This window comes from Canis lupus, chromosome 5 (assembly GCF_011100685.1).
Source record: "Canis lupus familiaris isolate Mischka breed German Shepherd chromosome 5, alternate assembly UU_Cfam_GSD_1.0, whole genome shotgun sequence".
Taxonomy (NCBI): domain Eukaryota; kingdom Metazoa; phylum Chordata; class Mammalia; order Carnivora; family Canidae; genus Canis; species Canis lupus.
Window position 1 is genome coordinate 65,672,468 of NC_049226.1, and position 23,696 is coordinate 65,696,163.

A 23,696-nucleotide genomic window follows, 5' to 3' on the forward strand; every position below is an offset into this window, starting at 1 on the left:
CGGCCTCCCAGCTCTGCACTCCCACTGGCCATCTCAGTGTCCCTAAACACATGTGTTGGGTACCTCCACCCTAAATAAGCTGTATCAGACACTACTACATCTGATCACCAAGTTTCCAGCAACCCAGGCCCTATCTGTGCACTGTCGAGTGTCCCCCATAATGCATGTCCTTCCCAGGACCTCAGAATGTGACCTCCCTTGGAAACAGGGTCTTTGCAGATGTGATTAATTAAGATGAGGTCATATGAGGAGTCTAGTGGGCTCTAGATCCAACACGACTGGTGTCCTTATAAGGAGAGAAGAGAAACATATCCACAGGGAGGAGACGCAAGTGTCAGCACAGGCAGTGATGGGAGCTGTGTTGTCACAAACTGCCAGCCACCACCAGAAGCTCCTGGAAGGGGCAGAGCTCAGCGCGTGGCCCTGCCGGCGCGTGGGCTGAGCCAGCAAATTCCTGCTGCGTGAGTCCCCTCGGGGTGAAGGGCTCCACTACAGCTGCCCCAGGGCGCTCCTGCACCCCACAGCCCAGGGCAGCACAGTCAGCACACCCAAACTCATACAAGCAAGAGCAGTCCTGAAGCACGGCCTTCTGCCAGCGTGGCTGACGAGACTGAATGGGCTGACTGCAGTCCTCTGTATGCAGAAGCCTCGTGAGTATCTCTCCTCCACGTCTGCAGGCTTCCAGATGCCTTCAGAGACCCAGAGTGGTCTATCTGACATGCGATTTCATTTCCTTCCTAGCAACTCGCACAACTTGCTCCAGCACCCAGTCTAAGCAGAGGCTCACGTGATTTGCTAGGATGAACCCAGGAACAAAAGCCATACTATACTCTCAATTCGAGGGGAGAAAAGCAACTGCTTGCATTCTTAGGTGACATCCCTCAGGAAAGTGTTCCCAATTTTTAAAGTTACAATAATATGCTACTTAGGCATTGAGCACACAAACGGTAGGGTCAAGTTATCCAAATCTGGGGAAAGCCCAACAGTCCTGGAGAGCCCTAAACAAGCTGACACCCTGAAAAGCAAACATGCTTTTCATGGAATATTTTATGCACTATTTCTCGCTTTCAAAAAAACCTCCTTGTTCCCTCATTAGAAAGGCAGTTCTTAGAAACACAGCCTATTGTATATTTTAAAATGGTAATTTTTTTCCCCAGTAAGACTGGGATAGGAGTCAAGGGGAGTGGGACACGGCCAGGGCCTACTGTATGCAGGGGGGGAGGCTGTTGGCCCCAAGTCTGCTCTCTCTGTACGAGTGAGGGGCAAGGGGGAACTGGCACGAAGTCACATGATTAATTCTCCAAAGTCCTGACTGAAACCCGGCCTGACTGCACTGCTCTACCCCAGGATGATGCCTTGGTGCACCCGCCCCCTGCTGCTGAGGGCTTGGGGGAGCCCAGGCTTCGGAGAACCCACAGGCAAGCGCCTGTGCAACCAGACCGGGTGCTCTGCTCTCCTGCCCATCTCGTCCCGGAGCTTCACCCAGGCCAACAGCCGCTCCCTGCTTCCAAACGAAGACGCCAAACCAGCACCTACTCTGAACATGACAGAGCTGGATGCTCAGGAATTCACGTCCTGCCTGATGGCCTCTGTTGTTGAGGGTGCAGCAACCTGCACATGATAAGCTGCTGAGCGTCACCCACAGGCGCAGCCCTCACCAGATGTGCAGTGCTACAGGCCCCAACCCTCTGCTCTTCTGCTGGGAAGCGGTGGACATGGGGCACACATGGTGAACGGGCGTGCATGCTGCAGACCCAGAGCCACGGTTAGATGGCTAGTTCCAGGACACAGCTGCTACCTACCAACAGGACTCCTCGCCCACTCCCTCAGCAGTGGCCTTGGAGGAATGGAAGCTCAGTGAGGGCAGGCCCTGCCTCTTAGGGGACACTCCCTGTAGATGGTCCATCTCAATTCCAGTGATTTTCTTTTTAAAAGATACTTCATTCTTTACACATTACACATGAAAAAGAACAAATGTACATAGTCTGGGTCAGGAAGGACCCACAGGTTTCCCCTGCATGAAAGACACATGGCCAAGTTTGCCTGCTTACGGAAAGCAGCTATCCACAGCAGCCCTCCACCAGCCCCGGACAGCCTGATCCCCAGAACCCTTCTGTCCCCCCTGTTCTCCCACAAGAGGACACAGGTGGCCCATTCTCCTGCCATTGTGCTCACAGGGTCCTGCCACCTGGCTTCAATGCAAATGCAACCATTCTGCTGGTAAGTCAGAGGTTTATGAGAGTAAATTAGTCATCTGCTATATAGAAAGTGGGCCATCTTCCTCAGCATGCAGTGATAAAGCCGACCTTCTGAGTTTCTGTTTAGCCAAGCCTTGCTCATGTTTCCAGAATCCCTGGAATCCATCAGCACCCCTCTGCTTCCACTGCTGCAGACCTCGGCTGGACACCCTCATCAGTCTCCCAACATGGCCTAAGATGCCACCATCCTTCTTCTGTCTCCCCAAAAGCCAGCCAGCCCAAGACCCTCCCTCCCCAGAGCTCGTTTACCAAAGCTACACTACCCACACAGCACGGTGGTACTGGTCACATGGACATGGACTCAGGAGCACTCCCATCCCACAGGAGGTCATGACCAGAGGCCTTCTAGGGGGACTCATACCTGCAGGGCATTACCTTCTGGGGTGGAGGGTTCAGCCCAGTTGGCATGGGTGCATGTGGTGCCATGATTGGTGAGCACAGCCAGCAACCCCCTGTTGCTGAGCACTGTCCCCCCAGGGGGACACGCCCTGAAGTCTGCAGAGCTAGGAGAAAACAGATGCTCCCTTGCTAAGCTGCTGCTATGTGGCAGCTACCAGGCAAGATGCTTACCTCATGCTTCCTGATACCCTGGGAAGGCGGCAGTGCTTCCCAGATGGTCATGATAAGCTCACAGGCAGGCCAACCTCTCTACACACAGGAAACAGGGCTGGCCCTTTTGGTCAGTTCAGCACATTCCCCCACACCACACAGTCTCTCTGGGCATGAGCATGTCGATCCCATCACCATGTGCTTCTGCTCATTGTCCCACACCACCTGGCTTCTCCACCCCTCTCCAGAACCTCTTCCAAGCTTCTAACAACCCACAAGTCACAGCCTGTACGCAGGGAGCCCATACTCCTTGACAGATGCTCTGAGGGACATCTCCAAATGAGAGGCAACCATGCTCCAGCTTCAGGTTCTGGGAGCTGTCAACTCCCCATGGGAAGAGCAGTCCACCCCCCAGAGGCCATCATGCCTACACAGCCTGGGCCTGGGCCTGGTCCAAGCCGCTCACGGAGCCTCCCCATTAGGGCTGCCTCTTCTAACCTCCCAAGCACACTGCCAGCCAGGGCTTTGGCCATTGACAAACACCGACCACACGTGGAGTCTACTGGGAATCGTGGACCAATCTCACTCATCTTCACAAACCTCCTGCATGAGGCACTATGGATCATGAAATCACACACCACCGCACAGCACCCTGTCAACACACAACCATGTGTTCTCGGGCTGCACGCACACCACGTGCCTCGTCACAGAACGGAGAGATGTGAGCGAGTGCACTGGAGGGTTCTGGTCAGCATCCTGCTCCAGAGCAGGGGCTGCCAGTTGGTAGCAGCCCACTACCTGCATTTAAGATAACGTTTTGTTCAAATACAAGCAGGTCTGTTTGTGTTTGGCCTGTGGCTGCTTCCAGAGCTAAGCAGTCACAAGAGACCCCAAGGCCCATGGAGCCTAACACATCCACTGCTGTGGCCCTCCTGCAATTCTCTGCTCATCCCTGAACCACTCTGGCCCCATCTGAGGAGCTGCCATCACCTGGCCACACGAACAGTCTCCCAGAAAAACAGACGAGGGGGCCCTGAGGGTCTGTGACAGACCTCCCCACCCCCCAGTGGTTCAGACAGGAGTGGGAGAAAGCCCAGGGCCAAGAGACAGGGAAACCAGGATAATGAGCCATTTTAGCGTGAGCAGGGAGCTAGATTCCATGTCTCAGACATAACCAGATGATTCAGCAGTCAGCAGGAAACCCTCAGTTTTAATCAAAAGTCTGTATAAGTGGCCATAGAGAAAAATACTCCCGCTAGTCTTACAATAACTGTGGAAAAGCCAGCCTGTTTCTCTGTGTTCCTAACAGGAGACTCGGGGATCACACTAGAGTTTCCGGTGACAAACACAGCTCTTTCCCAATGGGACAGCACCCTCTCTGCTCTGAGATGGTGAACTTGGGTGAACTCGTTCCCCCTGTGCCAGCTCAGACTTAAACTCGACATTCAAGCACAGTGGCTCTCCAGAATCCGTGTCTCACACCCGGCTACCCAGCCCTTCCATTAGAAATCTCGGGTCTCCTAAGTCCACTGCTTCGTTTCACGTTGGATCATAAGCCACAGCAATGTCTCCCAGAGTCAGGCAGGCTCGTGGAGTGGACAAGCCCAGGGCAGAGAGGCATGTGGGTGCTGCCGAGAAAGACATGGGTCACCTGCCCCCCCTTAAATGTCACCAACAGGAATATAGGGATTACTGATTTGAGGTGGGGCACTGTTCAGAGAGGAGGAACACCACGGAGGCTGTGAGGACATCAGGACCAGTACTATATGCTAGCTAGTCGGGGAGGTCAGCCCCTAACTACACAGCCCTCTCTCGAAGGAGGAAGCAGATGGCACCCTGCTTGTGCCACCGGGAAGCCCAGGAAAGGCCATGTTCAGTGGAGGGCAGGGAATACTCTGGCTCTGCTCCTCCCCGACCTCCAGAGAGGCCCAAGGACAGGTGGAGCCAGGGTCTGAAAGGCCCACGTCCCCATGTTTCCCACGGCAGGCACCAGCGCTATTTACTGAAGGGGATGCTCCACCCGGAGCCTCTGTGGCTAGCACCAAGGCCAGCAGGCCCTCCAACCCCAGAGCGTAGGCTCAGCCAGCCGTGGCCTGTGACCAGACACCCAGGAAGGCCACACTTACAGCGGATCCCATAGATGGTGAGGGGGTCGAGCTGCTTCTTGCCGTGCTTGCCCTGGCCAGAGAGGTTGGACACAGCCTGCACCTCCCGGTGGAACAGGTAGTCGAGCAGCGTCAGTGCCATCTTCTCAGCTGTGCGGCAGTTGGTGCTGATGTGGAGCATGTCGGAGGGGATGATGGCACAGCGCACCCGCATCTCGGGGTTGTTCTCGTCGCCCAGCCACGTGCCATTGGGGTAGTCCTCTGAAAGAGAGGAGGCGCAATCTCATGTAAGTTCACAAGCCCAAGCGCCCTGAGCTCAGCTCAAATACGTTCAACACAGATCCTGCATGGTGGTTGCTGGTGAACAGCTCCCCCAATTTCCAAAGCGTGGCTGGGAGCACAGGAGGCGGCCCCCAGGGTCACAAAGGGCATGTGATGAACAGAAACTGGCACACCGTTCCAACGAGAGTCACCTTGGTTCCCACCGCCCACCCTTTAGAGACGGACAGCAGACTTGCTGCCACGTGGAAACGTCCTCTCGCCTCCCAGGCTGGCTCGCACGCCGCCCCCCCACCCCCGCCCCAGCTCAGTTCAGAGCAAACACAAGGCAGAGCGCCTGCCCTGGGGCCAGGCCGTGCCGGGGAGCCAGGCCTGCCCCCCACTCTTGCCAGTCTAACAGGAGGCCCCACAGCACCAGCCGCGCGTGCCACCCAGACCCACATGCTGGCCCGCAAGTCTGGAAGAGGTGACACCAGGCATGCACTCGCCTCGAACAACAGATTCTCCTCACATCTTGGCAGGGAAAGCACCACAAATAACCTAAGATAACTGTATTTGTTTTAGGTTTGCTGGCATCTGGCAGGGTGGTGAACAACAGCAGGCTGAGCCCTCTGGCGCCCGGGGCAGGGGATGGTTCCAATGGCCATTCTGGAGGCCCTGAGAGGCAGGACCGCCTCTCAAACCTACTCGCAACCCTGTCCCTCAGGCCTCTCCTCAGCAATGCTCTGAGAAGAAGCCTCAGGAAGGCCAGGCACATCCTAGCTGAGACGAAGGATGTTACTGGCACTGCCCCACACTGTGGAGGAGGCAGCTGGCAACTCAGCGGGACAGAGGGCTCCAGGTGTGGGCTGACCAGCCCATGCTCTCCTCCTTGCTGTGGAGTCCTTCCATGAGGATGGGGCGCTTCCTTGCCCAGCTTTGTGGATGCCCCCTGCCCCCCACTCCCTTCCCCTCTCTGGCCTCTCAGAGTGAACCGAGAAGTCTATCAATTTAAAGCACCTCTAACCTCCTCCTCAGAGCACTGTGATCTCCCTCCCTGTCTTGTGGAAACTTCATTCCCTGCCACACATGCTTTCCTGAACACGAAGGAGTGCACCATCTGTGCTTTTAAAATCTCAAAGGTACTACCTGCAGAATGAAACCCCCCGAGCCTTGCTTGATCACAGAAGCAGAGTCCCTAGGAGGAGCAGGGGTCCCAGGAAGAGCAGGGTCCCCAGGAGAGGTGGGGTTCCCAGGAAAGGCAGGGTCCCCAGGAGGAGCGGGGTCCCCTGGAGGAGCAGGGTCCCCAGGAGGAGCGGGGTCTCCTGGAGGAGTGGGATCTCCAGGAAGAGCAGGGTTCCCAGGGAGGAGCAGGGTCCCCTGGAGAGGAGGGGGGCCAGGAGGAGCGGGGTCCCCAGGAGGAGCGGGGTGCCCTGGAGGAGCAGGGCCCCAGAAGGACCAGGATCTGGTGCCTGGTGAGTTGCAGGTCTCCAGGACCTGGGTACCCAGGGTGCTGCATGCTCTGCTGGGACCTGACCTCTGACTCAGCAGACCTGACATCCTTAAATGTGTCTGGAAGCAGGTGATGCTCCACAGGGTGCCATGTGCTCCAGCTACTTCTAGCATCATTTATTCTTCCAGGTCCCCTCACACCCAGACTAGCTACCCCATCTAGCCGCCTAGTCTGATCTCTGGCCATTGCCCACAGGAGAGCACTTTGGGAGGAGGGCTCCAGAATCAGCAGATGGCAGAGCCACCCCCCGCCCCGCCAGCAATCGATTCCAGCCTCTCCTGTGCAAACTGAAAATCACTGCACACCCCAAACTCTGGCTTTCTCAAGGACGGTGTGAGATGCAAACACCCAGAGCTCAGCGTTCACGGTAGGGGGGAGGGGGATCCTCATCTTCTCAACTTTTAGCAAAGCCACAGCAATGATCATGAGACAGGCACAAGGCTGATGTAGGGAGAGATGGGGGCAGGCAGTGGGGAAAACCTCTCTACCAGGGCCATGCCGGCCACACATCCACTGGCACCTATCCAGCTCTCCGGAGGAAGTGAGGACACCATGAGGCAGAGACCAGGCTGGCAGCCAGTCCCTGGTTCCGAGCTAGACCCTTAGAGCAAAGGGGTTGGCTTTGCTAGACCATGGATTCCATCTCCCTGGAACAGCTTTCCAGCCATGGTAGTGACCCAGTCTATATGTGAAAGGGCTTCAAATACACACTAACTTAAAGGAGCCTCAACCTTTGGCAGAAGGAAACAAACCAAGAGAATCATCGATTCTGCCAGGAAACCTCGCAGCTTCCCAACCTCTTCTGACCCCAACACTGAAGCCAGTTAGGGTGTGAGCATGCCCCTGCATAAACAGGCCACCAGGGGAGAGAAGGGACGCTCATAGGGAGGGACAAAACCTCCCCTGGGCAGCTGGGATGCAAGAGGGACACCAGCTTTCTGTCAAGTGGCTGTTAGATCACGCCACAGCCAGGTCATCACCACTTCAGGATTTCTCATGAGCTTTGTTTCGAATGTCCTGATGTTTACATTCCAACCTCCACACACAGGAAGAAGTCCCCACAAAGGGCAGCCTACCCCGCCCTGCTTTGCCGAAGGCCTGGAGCAGAGCAAGTGGCCAGCCCAGCGGTGACTCACACACCCAGCCCCTCACGGGGAGCCCCTCCCAGCTGAGCTCCTGCATCACGAGATTTGCATGAACATCAGGCGAGCCTCAGCAACTCTGTCCAGAGGACCACGTCGCCATCGGGGCGGACCTGCAGCTGGAAGTACTGCTTAGCTGGGGTTGACACTAGGCTCCTGACTTTTCCTAAGGATGGAAAACAAAACACAAATCTGACTTCTGCAATTCAGAATAGGCCACAAGGAAGCAGTATCATTTCTGAGAAACATCAGTGTATGAGCACGTGCTCAGTAGATATGTGTTTCTGAACATCAATCAGCTACTATCACACGGTTAGTCTAGTCTACCCACAGAAAAACAAAACGGACAAGTAACCTAAGTACAGATGGGATGGGACTTGAAGGGGGCTGTCTCGAAGTCATATCTGGAATATCAAAAAAGCTGCAACTTCTCAGGCATTTATTGATTCACCTATAAATACTTACTGGCCAATTCTATCTATGCCTGGCACCGGGTCTAATGCTCAGGATGTAAACCCTCAGTAAACCCAGTCTTCACTACACCACACAGAGTGGAAAGATTTCCCTCCACCTGCAGCAATCAAGCCACAAAGCAAGTAGGGGAAATAGGAAGGACAGGGGAGTGACCTGGTGTATGCTGAGGACTGAAGGGTAGGGGATGTTCGGGGGGAGGGCAGTGACAGAGGACACACATGACTGCTGATGGGGCTACTCATCAGTCCATGAAGCACCAGGGCTCAGTTCAGGACCTGTGGTGTTGAAACCTTCCCACATTCCAACACTCACTGCTGATTTAACTGTAACTACGGTCGAACCAGAGGTCTGGTGGCTAGTGACACCAAGCAGCATCTCTGGACCTAAGTATTTGAACAGGAGGATCCATGTGAGCCTGCAGGGAGGGGTGGTGGCATCCTGAGCCACAGGGGTCCCAGGGCAACACTGCGCCTGCATTCCAAAAGTGTAAATGCGAGTATTTTCAAAGTGATTCCATAGGAAGGAATGAAAAAGTGATTTCATCTATGTGAAAGCAAAATACGATGTTAAATGAGTGAGAAAATTTACAAATGACAGTTAAACCTCATTTTTTCTCATGTCAAAAATAATCATCAGTAAGAGTGATCAGCAATGGGTAGGTCTGTATTCGCCATGGGTAGGTCTGTATTCGCCAATTGGTCTCTGCTAAGTGGTGCCGCAGAACAGGACATGGAAGGCACTACATGAACCCAGCACCTCTGCTGCAGCTGAAGGTGCTCCAACAGAAGCAGGAGAATGCGGGAGATCCCTCACCAAGTCAACAAAGGACACTGGCTTCAATGTCCAGCTAGGGCCCTGCTCCATGCTGACACCTGCCCATGGACAAAGGAGCCTGTCCTCCATGCCAAGCACAAAGAATATTCTGGAGGATGAAAGAGGTCAGTCTAGACCCCTATAGTAAGTATTATTTCAGGAGATGCTTTTCCCTCTCCCAAAAGTAAATGAGGCTGGGATCCCTGGGTGGTGCAGCGGTTGGGCGCCTGCCTTTGGCCTTTGGCCCAGGGCACGATCCTGGAGACCCAGGATCGAATCCCACGTCGGGCTCCCGGTGTATGGAGCCTGCTTTTCCCTCTGCCTATGTCTCTGCCTCTCTCTCTCTCTGTGTGTGACTATCATAAATAAATAAATTAAAAAATTTTTTAAAAAAGTAAATGAGGCTAAAACTTAACTTTCCTTATCCCCTGCTCCCTTATCACTCCTGAAAATAATAGTTTAAATTTCTCTGACAACACAGAATATGATCCAGAAACTTTATTCCAATCGAACATCTCAAACTTTTACAAGGCATTTTATGACCTGTTTATAACTTATTCGTCCCTAACTTCACTAGATGCCCTGTGAATGACAGGTGCATACTCATCTCTAAAGCGAGTAGTCAAACTAGGCAGACAAGGACTACACCCTGAGTAACACTGACCAACCACACAATGAAATATCCCCACCATGGAAGCATCCCTGTGGGAATGGGGACTGGGGCTCCACCACCACCATCACCACTATCCTCCAGGAGATGGGCAGCACCTCCATGACCCTGTGGCAAGAGGACAGGCCTCAGGTGCAGGTCCCTCACAGGTCATATTGGCTGACCCCTGGCTCAGCTCTGCTCCCCTTGGAAATACTCAGTTGTTTCTAACTCACTTCCAACTTGGGAGCAAGAAGCCAGGCTAGACTCTAGCTTCTCACCAGTGACAATGAATCACGTCTTTTAAATGGGAAAGATAATGAAAACACCTTCCCACATAAATATTTAAGAAATTCACCTCTTGACAATTCAAAAAAGGATATGTTTATTTTACTAAAATAGCCTGGTCATTTTGGGCATCTGAAATAACAGAAATACTCCACTGGCCTTATTTAAAAACTACCAAATTATAAGAAAAATAAACTTACCTTCTATTCTAATTATTTAAACCTTCAATGAAATTAACTAGCACTTCTGAAAAACCTAATATAATAGTAAAAAAAAAAAAAAACCTTCAGCAGTAACTTGAATGTTCTTCCCACTAAACACACACTTCAGTTCAAATATCTGTTCTGAGGTTCTACTTCAGCACCAGGAAGATGAAATGAGCAGAAAAAGAGCCCCAAGATGCAAGGGCGGCTGTGCGGCCACCATCGGCCAGGCTAAAGAGAGAAGGGCCAACTTCTCTGCATGAACCTCTCTTCCCAAACAGCATCAACGTGACCTACCCCGTGCCAGCACAGGGCTGGCTCCCTGCTGAGCTGCCTTGATCCAGAGGCGCCATGACTCACGGCACTGCTGCACGTACCTGTGTGTCACCTCGGAGCGGCATGGCAGGGGACAATCCAGCAGGTGAGCGGCCACTCCGGATGCCGTGAGGCTTTGCCCATGGTGATCCACCTGCCAGCACAGCATCCCACATGTCCGCAGCTCCCAAAGAGGGAAGGCCAGGGGTCTCAGCTCTACCCCCGGAGGCCCCACATGCTCACTGACAGCCGCCTGTCACAGTGGTGTCTGCTGGCTATTACTGAGACTCCACATACTCAGTTCTCCAGAGTCGTGAGAGGGGACACTACCCACAGGACAGAGACCAAACCAAAAGAAGGCAACACTTTGTGATTCACCCAGGGCCCCAAGATTGTTCAAAGACAGAGAACATGGTGCCAGCTCCCCAACACAGCAAACTTCCTGTCAACCTCATTCAAGGTCAGTTCCCTCCCATGTCCGGGCAAGTCTTCAAAGAACAGATTCGTGGTCAGGACTGGTGTCAGGCTGTATCCTCCATCTATATCAAAAATTCACTTTCATCTGGCTTTTGTACAGGACTGCCCAAACTGTTCATGAATTTCAAAAGCAGCATGCCACAGCAAATGGAAGAGATGGTCCCGGGCAGGAATGCCACCACAGGGTAAACCCACAGAGTTCACAGGGCAGGTGATGGCAGGCCAGTGCCAGCAGCCTTCAGGCTGCTCTGCTTCACACGAGTATCATGGCTCCGTGTTTCCGGGGACCGAACAAGGACTGACTGCACCTGAAATCATGAATTTCTTCCACCTGAGGCAGAAAATACCAAATGGGGGGGTGGAGGTGCTTGGGCAGCTCGGTCAATGAAGCACCCGGCTCTTGGTTTCAGCTCAGGTCATGACCTCAGGGTCAACACAGATTCTGCTTGGGATTCTCTCTCCCTCTACTTTCCCCCCATCGTGTGTATGCATGCATCCTCTCTCTCAAAAGAATAAAATCTTAAAAAAAAAAAAAAAAAAAGAATTCTGCATGTAATACATGCAACAGTTGATCATTGTGCTACCTACAATTATCTGTTCCATAAAAAATCATGTGCCAGGATATTCCAGGATCCTGGAACCTATTTTTATGCAAAAATAAAGCACACTTGTCACAACTTGTCAGTTGTGGCCATCTGCTAGCTAAACTTCTATGAAGACCACATGCAGATGTTTCAAAAGCATCCTCATGTATCAGTGGATATTTAATGAACACTTGGCATGAGAAGAGGGTCTCAGAGGGAAGATCTAAAGAGAAAGGTCTTAAATGGCATGAATGGCCGCAGGCCCAGAGGACAGCAGCGGGGGCCAGGTGGCCCCCAACGGGTTGTCCTTCCTTCAAAACCAGGGCTTTTACAATCACATGAAACAGAATTGGAGAATTTCCAAATCCATAAAATTGACATTCAACAAACTACAACAAATGACACAGATTCTGATTCAGAACTGGTACATCCTACCACTTTCTTTCAAAGTGCTTTTTCGGAATGGATTATTTCTGTTTTGTTGTTGTTGAGTGGAAAGTTTTATTTATTTATTTATTTATTTATTTATTTATTTACTTACTTACTTACTTACTTACTTATTTATAAAGATTTTATTTATGTATTCATGAGAAACACACAGAGAAAGGCAGAGACATAGGTAGGGGGAGAAGCAGGCTCCCTTCAGGGAGCCCGATGTGGGACCTGATCCCAGGACCCAGGGATCACGACCTGAGCCAAAGGCAGATGCTCAACCACCGAGCCACCCAGGTGTCCCGAGTAGAAAGTTTTAAATCAATTTTATCATTACAAAATTTTTTACCAAGGACACTCAAAACTTTCTTAAGGTGAAAATATGATTCTACTCAACCATGCCTGAAGCAGTCTGCACCCAGCCGGCCACATGCTGAGCTTCCCATGGGAAGATCTACACCACAACCTCCCTGTGCCTCAAGCCCACCATCCCATCCTGCCCTGCACAACCCCCCATCCTTCTACATGTCTGAGGAGGGAAGGGGCCGCAGTTTAACTAATGTGCCCATTTCTCTGCCATCACAGCTTGGGAACAGGCCGAGAGCCTCCAGAGAGAAGGAAGCCTGGCACAGGCAACACCCCGACGAAGGCCTTATGAGGTGCTGGGCGGGACCTGTGCCCTCGGGGCTGAGGGAACAGAGGGGGCCTTCCCGCTACCAAGAGGGTGGCAACCTTGTCCTGCAGTGCGGCAAACGCACACCCTGTCACACACCCAAGCTGAAGTCCAACCGCTTCTGTATATTTAAAAAGGACCAAACAGAAAAAGCTACCTGGGAGCCTCTGCTCATTTCCCCTAATGCCCTCTGAGCTATGAGGCCACAGAACCCCGCTCCACCGTCCACTCCTGCTTTCAGAGGCTGCGAGGCCTGGTCAGAGTCACAGAAGCTACTTTAGGAAATGTGTGGGATCAGCAGTAATACATGGACCATAAGGTACTTAAGAGTTTCTTCCAAGCTGGTACAACTCCATGCCCAGGCCCATCACTGCACTGCCCTGCCCGCTCTACCCTCACCTAGAGGGTGCCAACCACTCCTCCAGAGGCTCCACTCTCACCTCTCCCCTGGCCCTCACTCCCCGCTGCATCCAACTCACCACGTCTCCCTGAACCAGAGAGTTCCAGGAGCAAACATCATCAGCTTCCGGAGTAGGGACTGATGCAGTATGGCGTTCTCCATGCCCTGTGGAGGGGGGACAGTGGGGACAAGGAGGCCCACAGGCTGGGGAGGGGAACCAGAGGCTCAGCTATGCTCATGGAGAACAGCCCTAGGAACGAGCTGACCAAGGCTTTCCAAAACATGCCCTCCCAACACTGGATCACACGTGACACAACTGGGCATGTTCTGATCGTGCCCATTATTCACGTGTGTCACCTGAAATGAGCACCAAGAACACTCCACCCTTAGATCAACCTAAACAACCAGACGGCCTGCCTTTCTGGAACTAGGCACAGTCAACTCTGTACCTGTAGCCCAAACAACCATGCTCATCTGGGAGTGATGTGACATCTGTAAGCTATAAACAGATTGATAATTTGGGGTTTTTAAATGGGCTACTCAAGGGGGTCGAGTTACATATAAGATAATAAGGAAAAGGGAAAAAAACAAACGGTCTTTGGTACTGAAGCCAACACTTTCCCCCACAACTCTAAGCACATTCCACAGAAACCACATGAGCACACACTGAGTGAGGGACAAGGCCACAGACCAGGGCCTGGTCACCTACTGAGCACAAGTCATCATGATCTCAATCGGGACTAGAGCACATCCTCCTGGGCATGAATGAGTGGGAACCATGGGGCACAGACAGGGTATCACAAATCAGTATCACATGCCACCCATTCTGGAACTCTGTGAGATGGGCCAAACAGCAGAGCCCTGCTGACCAGTCACACTCAAAGACCCACTGGCATTCTTCTTCCAGTCATCTTCACTAACTTGGTATTAACTGGTCACTAACCTGTCTGTGATCCCCCTCTTCTCAGGACCCCATTTATGTTCACCAATAAAATGTTTTTTAATGTCATGACAACATAAAGAATTTATGTCAGGGGCACCTGGGGGGCTCAATCAGTTAAGCATCTGTCTTCAGCTAGGTCATGATCCTGGGGTCCTGGGATTGAGCCCCACATCGGGCTCCCTGCTCCGTGGGAAGTCTGCTTCTCCCTCTGTCTCACCCCCTCTCCCTGCTCCTGTTCCCTCTCACGCTCTAATAAATAAAATATATATAAAAAACAAAAAAAGAACACATGACATAATTTATCTGCATCTCAGGAATGTTTTCACCTTAGCCCATTATAACCTGACTTTCAAGGGGAACAAATTTCAATTCGGAAATCCAAAATATTTAGACTCTGATTTAGAAAAACAAAAAACAAAAAAACTGGTCCAGCACTGACTGGGTACCCTTGGAAAATAACTCTTACCTCACACAGTAGGATTACGTTTACCTGAGGGCAACCTTAGGAAATTTAACCTTTTTAAACATAAATCTAGCTATTGACACCATGGGAGGTCATGTTCATTTCTGACCCACAATTCTAGCACATTCTAATCACATTGCATCGACACTTGCAACTAAGGATCTGAGCAGACCTCAGAAAGAGCTAGCATTCTGTCTCTTTACTGAGGCCTCTCGTTCCTCTCCCAACAGAAGGGCAGAAGGAAATGGTTATTCAGAGGGATTTTCATCAACAATTAATTCACACTTTTGATTTTACTGAACTTGTAGTTTGTAAGGAATGTGGGCCTAATTTATGATTACATGTGCTGGGGAAAAATATCCTTGGGGAAAAACAGATTCATCAAAGTGTATAAAAGAGTCCCTTTATCTTTCTCACACTTAGTACTTTCCAAAGGCAGGAGTAAATGGACCAAACAGCCACAAGATGAGAGGAGCAAGAACCCAGGTGAGCGAGGTGCCCATGGCAGTTAGACTCCTCCCTCACTCTGAGGAGCTAGGAACATGGGCATCACATGATTTGGCCCGGGGTACCTGTGGCAGTGGGTCGAGCATCCACTTCTGGATTTCAGCTCAGGTCATGACCTTGGGGTCGAGTACCACCTTGGGCTTCAGGCTGGCTCGCTCAGCAGGGAGTTTGCTTCAAATCCTCGCTCAGTCTGCCTCTCCCCCGCCGCCCCCCACATGCTCACTTGCACTCTCTTAAGAAAAAAAAAGATATGGTGCCTTGGAGTAAATAATGGGCTCCAAATTGATATAAAACACACATCAATTCGTGTAAACCATTTGGAATTCTTAAGAAATAACCATTTTGAAACCTGTGGTTTTTTAGAACTGCAGCCACTTAAATACTGTTCTAAGAACAATCTGTCTAGTTGCAGCTCTGGGCCATTATCAGGAATTCAATGATTCCACAAACAAACGCCAAGCCCAGGGCCCTTCAGAGCTCTGCATGTGAACAGAGCTTCCCTAACATAAACTAGCTGACCTGACACTGTCTCCGGCTGAGCCATGCAGGTCTCAGGGAGGATGAGGCAGGGAAAGTGCTAATCCACCTCTCAGCACACTCGTCTATCTCAGAGGACTAAACCCATGATGCCACTACAGGTCAACAGTAAATCTCATACAAGAGACACAAATGGATGAGCTTTTTTCCTCAATGTTTCCATACACGGCAACCACATGAAGAGGACCCTGTCCACCTCCATGTCCTTTCACCCTGACCATGGTGGTGGCTGGGGCAGCACTCCTCACAGCAGTCAAACTTCTGGGGGAGACCCTCCAAGGGCAGAGTCAGCAGGATGCACACAACACAGCATGCTTCCTCCTCGTGAGACAAACAGAATGGTCCTGAATTATGATCCCCCCAAAGTAAAATTCATCATCAGAGAAATTTCTCTAGCTTGCCCCAATCCTAACAACAGGCATTCTCCATCCATCATGCCCAATGGACACAGTCCGCTAGAAAGCAATGCTTTCCACAAAGTGCGTCAGCTCATCAAGAGCTCAGACTCAGATAAAAAAGAAAATCTGTATTTTGTCTCCCAGATGTTACTAACCTCAAAGCTGGACTCTTCTGTGTTCACTTAGCAGCATTCTGCAGTTTCCCCAAATGAAATATATCTTACATTAATCACATCACAGTAAGACACATAAAAAGCTGAAATATTTTGTTTTTATGATACTCACTGAGAAACTCACAGAACTACTGGGTGCTATGCTCCCTAACTGATGCAGTTTAAACCAAACAAACATGAAGCTTTGAGTGGCCAGCCAGACCTATGTGGGCATCTACCCAGAATCCACGTGCACAGACAGGAAGAACACGTAGTTACAGATGCCATCTCTACTATGGATGGTAAATCTCCATTAGCTGAGATTGATGGCATCCCTCTCTTCCTCAAACTTAATGTGTAAAAAAACTAAGTGATTCCCCTCCCAGGTGCCTACGAAGAGGAACAAAAACACATGTTCTCGCAAACTACCTAGATAGGCATTGTCATCACAGTTAAAAACTGGAAGCACTTCAAGTGTCCACTGACAAATGAACAGATGGGTGGACAAAATGTGGTGCATCCACATGATGGAGCAGGACCTGGCCACAGAAGGGATGGCGTGCTCTACACGGCTCCCCCGTGTGTGAAGCGCCTGCAACACATAATTCCGGGGATGGAGAGTGGACTGGTGAATACCAGGGAGAATGGCCAGTGACTGTAGCAGGGCCTCCTTCCTGACAGAAATGTTCTGGAATTAGCCTGGGCAATGGCTGCACAACCATGTGAATGTACTAAAAACCACTGAATTGGATGCTTATTTAAAATGGTCAACCTTATGGTATTTAAATTCGATCTCAGTTTCTATTTTTTAATTTTATTTTTTTTTTAAGATTTTATTTATTTATTCATGAGAGAAACAGAGAAAGAGAGAGAGAGAGAGAGGGGCAGAGACACAGGCAGAGGGAGAAGCAGGCTCCATGCAGGGAGCCCGACGTGGGACTCGGTCCCGGGTCTCCAGGATCAGCCCCTGGGCTGAAGGCGGCGCTAAACCACAGAGCCACCCGGGCTGCCCTCGATCTAAGTTTTTAAAAAACGCTGTCCCTAAACCCTGATTCTCTCCTCACTCCTGCTGTGCTGTCCCAATCCTAGCAATTTATGTCAGAATTGAGCAAAACTTTGAGAAAAACACTGTCTTCAGTCTTTCAGATATGGTAACCTGTCTAACAGGAAAATCTTTGCTCAGTAAATCTACATCACTGCCTTTAGGAATCGATATTGTGCTTCTGGTAATAATCAACAACTCAGACATAAAACCAATAAACCTGACAAGTTTACTAGTAAATGAAACAAGAGGCTTTAGAAGTCAGTAACACAGCGCTAAACCATCAATCTGCCCTCTTCCCCATGCTATGAAAAGCCATGTGGGAAGCCGAGGTTGGCCCACAAAGGCAGGGCAAAGGTGCCAGGCAGCAGGGAGCCTCTGAGAGGCACATCAGGCCAGCAGCAGGGACCAGGGCCAGTCGAGAGCATACATCAGACCCTGGCAGGAGAGACGGGGGGACAGGAGCCCTGGTGTGGGTGAAAGAGGCTCACGTCCAGGCTCACATCCAGCCAGCAGAGCAGCTCCCTCTACATCTCGTGGAAGGTTGTACAATCCCCTCTGAGCACCTGTGTCTGGTCTTCAACAGAGACGTGGATAGGCCTATGGTCAAAGGCAGTGACCAGCTACTAGTTATAGAAGCACAATGCCTGTCATTAGAAAGCCTCCAGAAGCTGACTAGACGTGCATGAATGAGGTCTGTGTCACACCATGAATCATACCATGTTTATGCTCACATGGAAAAAGCCCACAGGATTCTACAGAGCTCTCTGGACATGAAATTTTATGTTTTTCTCACTTTCTTCTACCACTTTTTAAAAACAGTAAACATGTACAGATCTTCCTCAACTGGGGATGGGGCTATGTCCCAAGAAACCTATCATAGGTTGAAAAAATCTTAAGTCACAAATTCATCTAACACCCCTAACCTACCAAGTATCACATGTTCGCCCAGCCCACCCTAGATGTGCTCAGAACATCCACGTTAGCCTATAGCTGGGCAAAATCATGTCACACAAATACCGTGCGAGAGAGCTCATGGAACTTACCGAACACAGTGCTGAAAGGGGCAAACAGAAGGGCTTGCAGGGGATGCGGAACAGTGGTCGGCCTGGTGGCTACTGACTGCATGACTACGGGCTGATTGGGAGCCGCTACCTCACATCACCAAGACCAGACTGCACGCTGCCAGCCTGGGGACAAGACCCCAATTCAAAATTTGAAGTACAGTTTCTACCAAGCATGGATTGGTTGTGAGCCATCATCAAGTTGAAACACTGTGAGGCTGACCGCTTTGCTTTCCTCCGCGGCAAACACACAGAACAGGACAGGAAGCCGTACCTACCGCCTCTCAGGCAAAGGAAAGAAGCTTTGCGGGCGCACCTTCTGAGTTGAGGGTGATGAGGGTGACGTTGTTGCCAATGTTCTGACTTCCTGACTGTCCACAGTTGGAAAAGGAGTCGCTGGCCTCGGACCCGCTCTCCCCGTCCTCGTTGTGGCTGTCCTCTTGACCCGGCACCTTCACCACAATGGTGTTCTGTCGTCGCCCGGGCACCGCGCTGAGCGGGAAACAAAAACACCAGCCAATGTTGTGAGCGTGCCATGAGCAACAAGCAGACACTAGCACTGAGGCACTGCCATGTTCTTCTCACCTTCATTTATCAGAGACTCTAAGCTGCGCATGGAGCAGCAGCTCACAAGTCTCCCCATACAGCTCTCCCTACCAAGATTAACAGCAACTGAGCAGCACGAAATAGTCTGGGGTTGGAAAGAAACCGTATGAAATTGCAAAGTTTACAATCATGTTTGTATCACAAGAGAAAAAAAATCACAACCCACTGTGACTCAAGGCCTAGAATGCAACTCTCTGATCACAGAGGTGATCCTGCAAAACGTGGACATTTGAGTAACTTTTTAGACTATGCAAAGGAAAGACTGGATTAAGAGAAAGTGAACCTGGAGACTTTTCACTGATCCAATCCACTCCCTACTTAGACCTACCAGAAGCAACTAGACTCTGTTAATGGCCATTATCACTCCCAACTATTCCCACCAACAAAATCCACTGAAATGGATCTAAAAAGCCAGCCAAGAACTTCCTAAGGGACAGTTTCACCACCCTAAGGGGTCCTGATATGGGGCTGTAAGATACTGCCAGGAAAACAGGACATAAGTCACCAGCTCCAAAAAAGGCCCAAAGCATCTGTATTTATTGCCTGGAGACATGCTACGCAGCTCTTCCAAGACCGCCTCAACAACATCCCTTCGCGGGCACTGGTGGGCACAAAGAAAGTGGAAGAAATGCCACCTCCCTGCTTACAGAGACAAAACATGCTTCCTATCCTGGCTGTGCCACGGGGAGGGGGCTCCACCTTCTGGACTCGATTCACAGCAGCCTGCTCAAGCTGCCCTGGCTCCTAATCGCTCGGGGTCAGCCCCTGGCATGCCTGACCCTGTGTCTCACCACTGGCAAGAGCTCCCTGGCCCCCAAGCATCTAGCCAGGCCTTCTCCTGCCCCCCAGCGCAGCAGGCCGCGGCACTATGGGGCCCTCAGGAGTGGCTAGAACAACAAAGGGCACAGGACACAGCTGGGGGAGGAACGATCTGCAGACAGGACCCAGAGAAGAGGCCAAATGGAGCTCTGTGAACACACAGAGGGGAGCCACAAACAGAGGGGCCCTCTCGGGGCACGTTACCAGGCCACGCTGGGCCCAGAGCCCTACACAGGGGCACCCGCGGTGGCCTCCATCATCGCATGATGCCTTTTGTGCACTCCCGTGTCTGACCAAGGTTGCATTTACAAAGTCTCAAGAGAAAAAGGTGGGAGGAAAAACATCGTCACCCTGAAGGGCCTCCATCACTTAGCACACTAAGGCCGTGCATTGGCCTGACACGCTGCTAGACAGACAGGTGAGAACACGTGGTGGTCGGGGGGGGACGCAGCAGAGCCGTCTCCCCGGCCGAGTCACCCCCCTGTGGCGGACGCGGCACCGCCCCGACCACACAGAACCGTGGGCCGTGCCCCGCGTGGAACGTCGACTGGTCCTCGGGGGGACTCATCGCGGTGGCAGTGGCAGTGAGAGGTGCTGGGGTTGGTGTGGTGGCTACTGACTTGCTAATGATATTTTCCAGGGAATCCGGCGCCCTGTTGCTCAAGGGGTCGTCCATCTTGGCTACAGTGGCGGTCTGCCGATCACTGTTGAGTATTACTGTGGTCTGGGGGACGACGCTACGGAACAAAAGAATCACAAAGAAAAAAGAAGACCTTAACACAACAACATTCATTTGAAGAGCACATAAGAGTCATTCAATACAGTCAGCTCCCAATGACCTGCACTAGGGGAGGGGGGGCCCCCCGCGGGGCTCACGCGGCATTTACGGTTGACACTGGGCAGGGAGTGGCCGGGATGGGCCTTTCTTTCTCCTTTCCCTCTGCTTGCTTTCTTCCTAGGAGAGAGTTTACCGACCCTCGACCCTCGCTGCTGGTAGTCCCAGGTGGGCGGAGAAAGGAACACGGACACCCTCATACAGAAGGCAGCGGGGGTCCCGGGGTCTTCTGCAGTTAGTAGGGTTTCTGAAGTCGGGTGTTTGCATGAAACACAGCTTGACATTGTTACTCACTCCGCCCCTACGTGACAAATCAAGGCTTTCATAACCACCATGCTTGTCGACATCATTCCAGAACATTAGTTAGCTCTGGAAGGACAGGGGCAAATGTGACAGGAAGACTGCAGGCAAAACCACACCATTTATCACCTCGTGTTCTACTAGTGGGGTGCACCAACCACAGAGGGCCTTGGGTCTCTGAAGGAACATGATTATGTGAAGGAAAAGAGCCCCCATCCAGAGGCCTTCCTAGAGGCGGCATGGTATGGTCAAATAAGCAGTGGCCAACAGCTTATCTCAAGGCACGTACTCCTGGAGATGCTCAGTCATTAAGCTTCTGGCCAGTGGTGCTATGGCCATAGGAAATTTGAGCATGCTGTGTCATGAGGTGGCCGGGAGCACTGGGAATACCATGCATGGACTGGTATTCCCATGGAATGCATGGGAATCTGACCTGAGAAGGTGTCATTCTTGAATTTCACAACTCTGGGAAAAGATTTCATAGAACCAAAAGCACATATGAAAATGGAGCCCTGTGTCACAGCCACACAGCTGTTAAATGCCCCCTCCCAAAATGAGAGACACAAACAGTGCCATTCCATGCCCAAGTACATCACAGGACCATGGGGTGTTTTTCTAAAATAAAAGCAAAATCAACTCCATTTCATTCCAATGTAGTATTTTTTCAGGGATTCTACTTGTTCTTTGGTGATAGTGAAAGTAACCCACCAAATCCCTGCAGCCTATCCACAGGGCAGGCATCACAAGTGGCCTGGGTGACCTCAGCTTGGTACTGTGGTCACACGCAGGCTTTCAAGATTTCAGGTCTCACGTATCACAACAGGAGATGACAGGTTTGCACGCATTTGGTATTTTCGTGAAGTATATTCCAAGGAACCCTGCTGTCCCCCAGGGTCCCACATGTGCCTCTCCACCTCTCTCCCTCCATGAGCAGCTAAGTGGAGCCACCCTGGGGCTTACAGGGCCCCCTAATGGGACTCCACCCAGATGGCAGCACATGAGCGGTCTCAGAAGTTCCAAAGGAAACAGACTGAAACTTACTCATGGCACCATCTAGCAAAATTGTTTGACTAAATATACCTTCTCTCCCTAACAGTTCTCATTAAGGTCAAAGAAGTAACATTCTTAAGCAACAAGCTTCAATGTAAACAGGTAGCCCTAGAGGTCCACCAAGATGCCCAGGGGGTTCCTGGGCATGGACAGCTCTCAGCAGCGCATCGTCCGAATTCCCACACTGCGTACTCCTTCCTAACAACGTTTTCCCCTTGAAAGAGCACCTGGTTGGTCTCTGTTCCCTCTCCCAAAGCCCCTTTCCCACCTTAAAAGAAAATGACCTGTCCCTGCAAATGCATAGATGTGCACTGTCCATCCGGAATATCAACACCCCAGGGGACACCAGGCTGGGCGTGAGAAAGCCATAGAGACACCTCCATCGACCAACGAAGCACCCCAGAGCATGTGAATGCTTTAGCGTTCTCTGCTTTCAATAAAACCGACAGAGGACCTACTGGCCTTTTCAGCTCAGAGGTCATCAAAAATCATTTTTGACAGCAGCTTACAAAGACCTTTGACACAACCTGAGGAGCTGAGAGGTACTTACTTCTCCTCCCACGTAGTTATTTCTGTGAACAAGGCTTCTCAGCATTTAAAACCTTAAAAACACTGGAAGCAGGAACAGGGCTGAACCTTGTCTCACTTTAAGTGATAAGTCATGATCACCGGCGGATTCAAAAACTAGCCAAAACAAAAGCCCCATCCATCTCAAGACCACATTCACAACACTGGATTATTAAGAATTAGTTATACACATATTCTGTTTTATTCAAAAGTGTACTAATGACTGTCAGGAGAACTCAATCCAAAAGACCTTTTTAAGGCTTGGGGCCTGTGGCAACAGGAAGTACATTTTTCAGCTCCAATTTTTGTGTTCCCATTGCACAGGGAGGGGATGAGATGGGAATGAACTGTCAAAAAGCAAAGGAATAAGGTGAAATCCAACGGTGGAAAGCTCATTCGTGGGGTACTTTTAAGCAGATGATGGTATTTAGACTACAATGCAAACATCTGAGAAAGCAATAAATCAACATTACAATGTACCAGAAATTACACCCTTTTGACTAATCAAATGCATTTATATCAACATCAAATTGTATTAAAAAAATTTCATTTTTCAAAAATTAAGGAACATCCATGTCACATTAATAAGATGAAATAGTCATCTAAAGGTTGCTATGGGAAAACTGGTACAATAGTATAAGTGTGTTTTGCCTGGGCTGAATTACACTCTCCAATTATTCAATCAGGCACTAATCTGCACATGCTATGAAGCAATTATTCTGCAGGGGTGATTAAAAGTCCTATCCTAGGTGAGCCTGGCCTGATGAGGTGGGAAGTTTAGGCTCTCTTTCCCGGTCTTGGAGACACCAACTGGCTCCTTCCTCTGATCCTGCTCTCCCCTTCCTGCCCTGGACTAGAAACATGCTTGGCTGCCCTCACAACCGTGTGAGCCAACTCCAAGTAACAAACCCTCACCGGGTGTACTGTGGCCGTCCCTCCTCTCCTATCACACACACGGGAATGTATCCCCTCCCAATTCTGCTTTGAAATCACTATAGAAATAATAAAAGTAGTACATAAAGTCCCATGTCCCCAGGGGTGGCATCCTATAACCCCTGTCATACAGCACAGCATCAAAAACAGGATTTCACCCTGGAATACTTCGGTTAATGAGTCTACAGTCCTTACTCAGATTTCATGAGTTCTACATGCCTCCTGTATGCATGTGTGGTTCTGGGTGGATTGACCCCATGGGTAGACCTGTGTTGCTGCCAAGGAGCAGCCTCGTGCTGCCCCCTTAGAAAAACCCACCCTCCCAGCCTCATTCCTGTCCCCCAACA

At 50.9% G+C, this 23,696-nt stretch overlaps 1 protein-coding gene across 10 annotated transcripts in view; it reads right to left on the reverse strand.

Moving 5' to 3' along the window:
- Positions 1–23,696, reverse strand: part of BANP (BTG3 associated nuclear protein) — a 104,914-nt gene that overhangs the window by 36,558 nt on the left and 44,660 nt on the right. For 8 of the 10 annotated variants that reach the window (XM_038538081.1, XM_038538078.1, XM_038538079.1 and 5 more), the window contains 3 exons: positions 20,285–20,401; positions 18,556–18,731; positions 4,934–5,173 (listed from right to left, as the gene is read on the reverse strand). In XM_038538081.1, the coding sequence (XP_038394009.1) occupies positions 4,934–5,173; positions 18,556–18,731; positions 20,285–20,401 (533 nt within the window). The remainder of the gene's footprint in view (positions 1–4,933; positions 5,174–18,555; positions 18,732–20,284; positions 20,402–23,696) is intronic. The other 2 variants (XM_038538083.1, XM_038538082.1) reach the window with 1 other exon arrangement.